The sequence below is a fragment of the Corylus avellana genome, chromosome ca8 (assembly GCF_901000735.1).
Source record: "Corylus avellana chromosome ca8, CavTom2PMs-1.0".
Classification (NCBI taxonomy): domain Eukaryota; kingdom Viridiplantae; phylum Streptophyta; class Magnoliopsida; order Fagales; family Betulaceae; genus Corylus; species Corylus avellana.
In genome coordinates this window covers 24,693,453-24,703,500 of record NC_081548.1, presented here as the reverse complement: position 1 = coordinate 24,703,500, position 10,048 = coordinate 24,693,453, and the positions used below count along the sequence as shown (strand labels likewise).

The 10,048-nt window shown below is 31.7% G+C and overlaps 1 protein-coding gene across 1 annotated transcript; it reads right to left on the bottom strand.

Moving 5' to 3' along the window:
- Positions 1 to 5,973: 5,973 nt before the first annotated feature.
- On the bottom strand, positions 5,974 to 8,026 carry LOC132191088 (putative F-box protein At5g55150). The gene is made up of 2 exons (XM_059606101.1): positions 7,939 to 8,026; positions 5,974 to 7,178 (listed from the first exon to the last, which is right to left on the bottom strand). The coding sequence occupies exons 1-2, from the start codon at positions 8,024 to 8,026 to the stop codon at positions 5,974 to 5,976; spliced, it is 1,293 nt and encodes a 430-aa protein (XP_059462084.1).
- Positions 8,027 to 10,048: the final 2,022 nt, after the last annotated feature.

Sequence of the window (10,048 nt, the reverse complement as noted above, 5' to 3'; positions counted from 1 at the left end):
GTCTCATATGTTTTGAAAATGTTGGTGCCAAAAATGTTTTGGTTGCTTCCACAACTAGAGGAATTCTAGTGGCGGATCTTTTTTGTATTAACCACTCTTAACATCAAAATTAGCTTGCTACAATGAAATAATAATAATAATAATAGGCCTCATTGTCCAATATAGGGCCCATTATTCTTAATAATTTGACGAGTTTCATTAAAGGCCCAATGGGTTGTCAGAAAAAGAAAATTCGATTCTATTGAAGAGTATAGAATATTTACCAAAATAATAAACATGCACTAATAAGATAAAAATTAAGGGCTATACGAAATTATATTCCATTTTAAAATACATCGTCTACCATTAGAAAACACATTAGTACTTATAAAATACGTATATCATTTTATTTAAATAGAGAGAACAATTAGTAGAAGTGGAGATAAAGTATGGACTCGGCTTCAGCAAAATGATCATCGTTTCTCATGATGGGAAATTCTATGTTGTAAGTCTTAATGGGAGGGGTTTGGGTTGGTGATGCTACTTATTTGCTAAAGATGACGAGACTTGAGCCATTTTTTCACGGGCATACCCATCTTAGTGCTGTTTTGTACTAATGACATCTGGTGAACTTGTGATGATTTATAGGAGATTGAAATTGGAAACAATATATGTTGATCCCAATGTAAAACAATATTACATAACGACTCACTTTGGCATCTTCAAGCTAGATCAAAGACAGTTGAATTGGATTGAGGTAACAAGCATAAGAGATGATATTGCATTCTTTATTGTAAAGAATAACTCATTGTCTATCTCATCTCAAAATCTTTCTTCTAAAAGTAAAATTAATAATAATAAAAAAAAATAAAAAAAAAAAACTATAAAACTGTAGGCCACACCGGTTTGTGCATACTGCATAGTTCTGTCTCTGCCTCCATCCGACATCCGCCAAATTTTTTTGCAATATCACAGTTATCACTACATCCATTAAGATTTTCTATTAAATACTAATTTAAGCTTCCAAAGTTCTCATTCTCAATCTCTCTTAAGATGCCATCTACTAGACCATTTATTTCTAGTATCCTGGCCTTGCGATAAAAATTTTTGATTTCTTCCCTGATTATAAGTGATAAAAGGAAGAAAAACACAAGTATTGCTTCATCTAGCTTGTTTATTGGCCGGGCTTTTAAAATGTCGTCAAATTAGTGGTTTATTGAGTGCCACAACAGTAGGAGAGGACCTGATGAACAGCACAACAAGCTAATTGAGAAGGTTACTTTGAGAAATTCTCTTGTGAGCTTATATATAGCATAACAATAGTATATTAACTACTCGCACTTCTTATATATTTTCAATGTGAGATTCTATTATTTTATAATATCAACTTCTGAAAACCCAAATGAAATCGAGGATGGGTGTCCACATTCCGCTACGTACCTACTCGGTTATTACTTTTAAAAATTCAAATTAAAAACCCATGTCCCAAGTGTGCTCTGGGTTGTCCATGCAATTGATATATATATACATATATATTGGCATAGACTTATGGATCCTATGGGATATGCATGGCTGGGTAGGGGATGCTGCAAAATAACCAAAAAAAAAATAAAAAATCATATATTAAATTTGAAATTAAAATTGTTCTTTTTAAGTGATGTTTCACGTGATGCTGCGAATTTAATATAAAATTCCTTTTATATTAGAAAAGTGTAGAAAATGCCATTTTCTAAGAATACAATATATAATTTATATACTGTTTCGTTGCTTCCAAATATTATATATTGCAGCACTCCACCCAAGTTTGCATAAGATGGATTTCAAAGGATCAAACAAGCTTTTCAAATTTCCTGCCAAAAGTGTTTACTAAAACCACATTGAAAAAACAAGCTAGTCATGATATCGATCTCCTTTCTATGCAATTTTCCCCGGCAGAAAACACAAAGCACATCATCAAGCAAAAAGTGCTTAATACGTGATTCTAAAACAAAATGATATTAAGGCAAAAAAACACATGCATCTCAAAGCAAGAATACTGGTGATATTAAAACAATTCATTACAAGCGACAAGTGCTAACATGGGGTAAACAAGACATAAACGAAACACATACATTAACACACACGGCTAAACGGAAACGGCGCACATACTACACAAGGCTTAATTTAATTGAAACGACTCACATATTAATCAAGGTTGAACCGAAACGACTGAACAACGGCGAGTAGAAACAGCACACAACACACATTACTCGACAGAAACGACACATACTAAACACAACTGATTAAAAAAGACACAAACGCACAATTTTTAATGGGCCGCTTTTCTAGAGCTGGCCTTCTTTTTCGCTTTCCAGTGCCTCAAACGTCTGCATATTTATAAACAAATATCAATTAATAATAAATGTAAAACTAAACATAAAATAAATACAACTAAAAGCGACTTACTTTGAGTGACATGAGTTATAATGTTGTTGCATGGTGTTTTCATTTTCGAAACTATTGCCACAATCTGGACAAGGTACATGACAGTTTGGATGGCAGTCTTTCGTATGACTTTGGAGCCTACTCAGATGAAGAAAAACCTTCTGCTTAGAGTCCTCACAGTGCGCACATCTAAATTGATCGGAAGTCTCTGAACCTTCAACGGAGTCCATGGAGAAAGGGTAGTGAGTTGGTGATCAGAAAAGTGTGAAGAGAGATAGGTATTTATAGCTAAAAATCATCTTATTTTTTAATGAAAAATTCATTACCAAAACTAATATCAAAAGAAAGGGTTTGCTCAGAAAATCATGCCCAGCAGAGAAGATATATGCCCAACAGAGAAGATATATGCGATGTTACTCCAAATTATTAAATTTAATCTACATACTTATTTGGATCGTTTGCTGCAACTTTTCTTCCACCACGACTTGCCAAGATAGAAACTGAAGGAAGTAAAAACAAGTTGTGGTCCCTCTTTTTCTTCCACAGTTGAAAGAGAGAAAGGATACAAACTGCGTGATCCATCGAGCAAAAAAAAAAACTCATTTGAATGGCTTGGTCAAGCTCAGAAATTCTATGCAGAGCTAAAAAATCTTTCCGCAGAGCACAAAATCGATTGGCCCCTCTCTCTTGCATGTCTTTGTCTTGAAAATAATTTGACCGAGCCAGGCTGTGCTTGTGCCTGGGTTGCTGAAAGGCTCAAAGCTCGTGCCTTCCGTATTGTTCAGAGCGATTTAGTGAAAGTAATGATTCACTCATGTACAACGAATGGTTGGGATATATACACGTATGCTGGAAGTCTTGCCATTTTTGAGCTTTAAACAAACGAAAAATGAGGTTTAAGGTAAAAATGATAAAATGAGACTTTTAAAAAAATATATTAATATAATAAAAATTTTAAATACTAAAAAATAATTTAAAAATTAACCTTTTGAGATGTAAGTTGTAACTTTTCATATATATATATATTCAAATTTTGTTACTATATTGCTCCGAATAAATAATATAATTAATTAATTTGTTTTTTTTTTTTTTTTGTAAGATAAATGATTGTAAGTAGGATTTAATTAGTTGTGTAATAAAATAAATGGCACGCAATCAAATCTCCTAACAATAACCAACAAAAATTATAGCCTTTGACTATAAGTATAAAATATTAAATATAAAAAAAGATAGAATAATAAAATCAAAAAGCAAAAGACTATAAGTGGTGAAAGAAAATAAGAGAAAAAAAAAATACAATTTTTTTTTTTTAAGATTTTAAAAATTTTATATCACTTTTTCAAAAAACTTTTTTTTTTTTTTTTTTTTTTCTAAACTCTAATGACCTCCTCTCATTTTATTTTGCTTGGGGCTTCTTAATCTTTTTTTTTAATTATTTTTTTATTTTTATAATTTTTACAAACTTAATATAAAAGGGATTTTATATTAAATTTGCAGCATCACTTGAAACATCACTTAAAAGAACAAATTTAATATCAAATTTAATATATGATTTTTTGCAGCATCACTTATTGTATACTAATTTGAAAATTATTTTTTGATGTTTGGTACGGCAAAAAACAATAATCAACAGAAAATATTTTCAGTTTGATCGAAAAATCTTCTTTGATTTCCATAAAATAATTTCTATTTTTGAAAGTTGTAAATCATTTTTCGAGCTTGAGCTTCTCATTCTTAAATTCACAGACCTAGCCAAGACCTCACTAGGACTTCATCGAAAATCAGTCGAGACACTGTTGGGACCCAATCAGGAGTCGCTAGGACTCGATCAAGACATTGCTGAGTCAAGGTCCCTCTGGAACCAGATTGAGACACGGTCGGGACTGTCAAAAGCCAAAAAAATATTTTTAAGAAAATCATTTTTCAAGAAAAATAATTTTTGCTGAAAACATTTTGAGATGAAAAACATTTTATGTCAAAGCAAAACGTAGCTTTAGATTAATGCTATAAGTATGACTCTTGTCATTCTTTTATACTCCAAAAGTTATGTAATTTTTAAAATTATTATTGAATCAAAATTATCATTATTTTATAGGATAAAAGGACAAGAGTCATTCTTTTATGATTACTCTAAGTTTTATTATACATCAAGTGATGTGCAAAAAAGAAATGGTATACTAAATTTGTCATTTTAAGTAATGTTTCACGTGATACTGCAAATTTAATATAAAAGTCCATTTATATTAAATCTGTTAAAAAAAAAAAAAAAAGTTACGAAGGCTCAAGCAAAAAAGAAATAATGTGTATTATTTTTGTTTAGCCGTACGTGTGTATCAATATATGTGATTCGTTTGTCTAGCTTGTTTACCGCATATTCATCATTTTATTTTTCTATTAAGCACGTACTTTTTGCTTATAGTTATTACGAAGGCTCAACTGATCTTATTTAAGACTCAATTTTTGTTTATGTGGCACAAAACCATGTAAACAAGGGCAGAATTAGGATTTGTTGGGTGGAAAGTCGGCTTTCGTAGACGATAACGGTGATGATGATGATAAGGGTTAGAACTTTTGGGCCATCAACACCGATAAAAACAGCATCGCATGCTTTATAATTTATATTCTTAAGTTTGATGGTTTTCAGAAATATATATATATTGACTCTTTTTCTATCGACGTTGTTCTCACATTAAAAAAATTTGACACTCTTCAACCAAACACCATCAATCTCACGTTGTTGTTCTGAAATATGAAAAAGAATAAATGTAAACAAAAGTACATTAAAAAGGATAGACAATGTTGGGGATTTCAAGGAAGAAAAATTGGTAAGAGGAAAATATCCACACAAATTTCTCTTTCTGCGCGAATTGACTTGTATGGATAATTTGTAAATTTCTCTTCAGAGTTTGCAGAAATAGGCCTTGTAAGAGTAGGGCTCTAAGAACAAGTTTCGGTGCATGTCAGTTCAAACGTCCCACACATCTTCTTTTAAATCTTTTTTTCTTAATTAAATCAAAGAGGAAAAACTAGTGTTGGAGGGGGAGAAAAGATGTGTCATATTGGAAGGGGGGACGGAAATTAACCAATGGGGAGGATCTCCTTAATAAAAATGCGTCCCTTGCACGTAAAAGTTAAGTCAAATTTAAAATTAAAATTTTAAAAAAGAGATAGAAATTAAAATATATGTCCATAAAAATTGGGTCTTAAACTCTTAGATGACGTCGGTTGAACTCCTATCATATTTCGTTTTAATATCTCATAGGATGATATTAAACAATCGTACTACTCAAAGATGTAAAGTTTAATTTTTTTTAATTAATAAAAAAATTGAGAAGATTAAACCCTTCAGCCAGCCACAAATTTTCATCAAATTAATTTGGTGAAATTCTCATGGATACGCTAACATGCATGTTCATCATAATACTACTACACAAGCTATCGTATTATAATTAGCTATTCTCATGTCAAAAATCACATTTAATTTGAACGCAAATATCCTAACCAAAACACAAAGGGATAGCGTTTTCCATGCATTCTTGCTACAACTTTATGAAATACATTTTTATTTCCTTATATAGATGGGTTAGGAATAACCCAAATTGGTGCAGGCGACACCAACAGCGAATCACTTACAACATATCCTGGTATTGACTCGATTCTTCTAGTTTCCAAGTTGTACACAATATTGTCATAACCACCTACAATTCCATCTATGTGGCCTTCAGTGTACGCATCAGAAAAGTAAATACAATTCTTTCTCCAACCATTAGGAAGATTCTGAGACGAGACAGATAATGAGTTATTCTTTCCAATAAAGAATGCATCGTCTCCTATGCTTGTTACTTCATTCCATTTCAACCGTCTCTGATCTAGCTTGTAGACCACAAAGTGGGTCGTTTTGTAATATTCTCTTCCTTTGGGATCATCAACTAATGGTTTCCATTCAAATCTTATATTAACGAATGCAAGTTCACCAGATGTCATTCGCACCAACCAGCACGCATTTGGGGTATGTTGAGGTGGTGCAATTCTTGTCATCTTTGGCAGAGAAGTAGCGTCACCAATCCAAACTCCTTTGCTAATATTTAAAACATAGAATTTTCCTTCATGAGACATGACGTCATCACCATATCCTGGAATATTTAACCTACTCCATTTCTTATCTCCACTTCTGCAAAAAGCCAACTCTTCAAACTCACCGTAGATGGCAATGGCTGTGTATTCATTAGAAACAGGATTCGACGATAGGACAACTTTATTAACAAAAACTTTTCGAAAGTAGGCCACTCCTCTGGAATGTGTTTTTTGACTACGAAGATATGATCTTTCTTTATTAATCAAATATTCTTTATTAGGCATATTAGGATCAAAACTCAAAACATCTGGAAATGTGTCCAGAGGTGGCAGTTGAATTTGAGCCCTAGTAAACGGATTAATTAAACACAACTTCGGATACCCATCAACAGCTAGTATCCAACCATACGATGATCCGCGCAACAACATTCCCTTTACTTCTGGAATGTCAAGGTTATACATCTTATTTTCTAATGGATTAAGGAAATTGAAACGTGTATTTTCACTCACATTGTCGTGTGGGAGCATTAGCCATGGTACTTGACTAAATTGGTGGTTCGGCATCTTTGGCAGCATGGATTTCAATGACTTACAAGTTGACTGCAATCGGACGTAATCAGCATAGTTTATCAATCTTTTTCCAATCTCATTTATCAAATCCTGTGGAAGCTTTGCTAGTTGCCCTTCAAGTTGACTTTCTTCTGCATTATGAAAAAGGGTCGCCTAAATTCTTAAATTAAGTAATGAAATAAAGCAATAAAAAATATGAAAGTATTTGAAGCTATAATATCTATAATTCCTTTTCGTACGCATATCATTTTTATATATAAATTGAGTTTGAGAAAGTTCTTTCAACTCAATTTGAAGGAAAATTCTGTCTAATTCATAGTATTTTTTATGTCACTACTAAATCAAGATAGTGGTGCAAATCCATTAATCCTTGAATAAATATAGTCTATATTAAAAGAAGTAAAAAAAAAAACAGACAAACAAAAGGAAACACCAATCAAACAATAAATCGGAGGAATGAGACAGCAAATTAATTAATTAATTACTGGCTTAAATTTCTCGATTGAATGTGTGTGAATTTGCAAAGCAGTTTGTAAATTGTGGCTTCCAATGTTCATAAGAACCCATTGATCCCATCATAATTAAGGATGAAGCAATAAGAGTCCATCATAATTAAGGATGAAGCAATAAGAGTTTCGGATTATATATATATATATATATATATATATATATATAATGTTACTGTACGTAATTGAGATATTCTTTAATTTGCCTCAACCAATAAAAATAAATAAATTAAAAAACTAATTAATGGGTATGAGAAAATTACCACCATATATATATATACTAATTTCACGTTCAAGCATGATAACATGAAGTATATAATTAATTGAGAATTTAGAAATAAAATAAATGAATTCCAATAATATATAAGAAATTAAGACGTCACACCTTTGGCTGTAAGCTCCGTTAATCTCCCTTTTCCGAGTTTTCGTTGGAGAAGAGAGTCGTCAGCAACAAAAACACGTTTCAACTCCATTAATGCAGAAAAGAGAAACAACTGTGGCTTTTCTTTTAACAAATACACGATCGAAGAAGCAAGTCTGAAATTGAGGAATACAAGAAAAGAGAAAGCCATATATGAAGGTGAGGGTGCATAGCGATTATATATATAGCCTAATTAAGGGGTGTAGAACAGTAGAAGTTGTACGTGTTCGGTCGTGATTCCTATATTCTATAGGAATCCTGTCCAATATAGGATTTAGTTTCCTTGGTTTCTTGTGAACAAAACCTCCAAGCGCTATGTCGGTTGCGGTTGCCCATACGTAGTGTAAAGAATCCAATTTCCACTAATTTTTGTGATAATTTCACCCAGGTTTCCTTCTTAATTAGTTGTAAGGATCACTTGGATAAATCCAAGACATCCGCTGCTATTCAAACATCTCCGGCGATAATATAGATATAATTTTTTGAGGATGCGATTTCAATAAATGCGATTTTAAAAATTACAAAGGTGTTTGGTAAAACATGTTAAAAAATATTTTTTTTATTGCAGATTTTTTTTTCTTATTTTAAATTAAGTGTTTCGCAATGCCAAACGCTTTACATTTTGCGATATCTTTTAAAAATACAGATTATTTTTGCGAAATCGCAATCCCAAACGCATCCTTCCTGTAATTAGTTAACCATTAGGAATGTGACATAATATGACCTATATCTATAATGGAAAATAATTTGATATGCTTGCTACCTTACCAAACGTTGGTTTAGGCTTTTATATTTATAGAATAATGTTTACATGAGATTACACTTGGTATGAAATTTAAATACTAAGTGATAAGATATACAAGGAGATAAGTTTAACAAGAAGTTGTTAGCTACATGATCTGCTGCAAGCTTTATCCAGAGATATTGTTTAAATTGATATTATCTTGTGTAGAGTCCTCATTTGAAGAGATGTTTCTAACCGGGAGTCGCCAGGACTCGTTCAAGACATTGCCGAGTTGAGGTCCCTCTGGGACCAGATTTAGACACACTCGAGACCGTCAAAAGCCAAAAAAATATTTTTAAGGAAATCATTCTTCAAGAAAACTATTTTTCCCTGAAAACATTTTGAGATGAAAAACATTTTATATCAAAGCAAAACGTAGCTTTAGAGTAATGCTATAGGTATGACTCTTGTCATTCTTTTATACTCAAAAAATGATGTAATTTTTAAAATTATTATTGAATCAAAATTATCATTATTTTATAGGGTAAAAGGACAAGAGTCATTCTTTTAGGATTGCTCTAAGTTTTATTATACATTAAGTGATATGCAAAAAAGAAATGATATATTAAATTTGTCATTTTAAGTAATGTTTCACGTGATACTGCAAATTTAATATAAAAGTCCATTTATATTAAATCTGTAAAAAAAAAAAAAAAAAAAAAAGTTACTAAGGCTCAAGCAAAAAAGAAATAATGTGTATTATTTTTGTTTAGCCGTACGTGTGTATAAATATATATATGTTATTCGTTTGTCTTGTTTACCGCATATTCATCATTTTATTTTTCCATTAAGCACTTTTTGCTTATAGTTATTACGAAGGCTCAACTGATCTTATTTAACGTGGCACAAAACCGTGTAAACAAAGGCGGAATTAGGATTTGTTGGGTGGGAAGTCGGCTTTCGTAAACGATAACGGTGATGATTATGATAAGGGTTAGAACTTTTGGGCCATCAACACTGGTAAAAACAGTGTCGCATGCTTTATATTATTAAGTTTGATGATTTTCAGAAATATATAGATATATATTGACTCTTCTTCTATAGATGTTGTTCTCACGTTAAAAAAAACTTAGACACTCTTCAACCAAACACCATCAATCTCACGTTGTTGTTCTGAAATATGAAAAAAAATAAATGTAAACAAAAGTGCATTAAAAAGGACAGATAATGTTGGGGATTTCAAGGAAGAAAAATAGGTGAGAGGAAAATATCCACACAAATTTCTCTTTCTGCGCGAATTGACTTGTAGGTATAATTTGTAAATTTCTCTTCAGAGTTTGCAGAGATAGG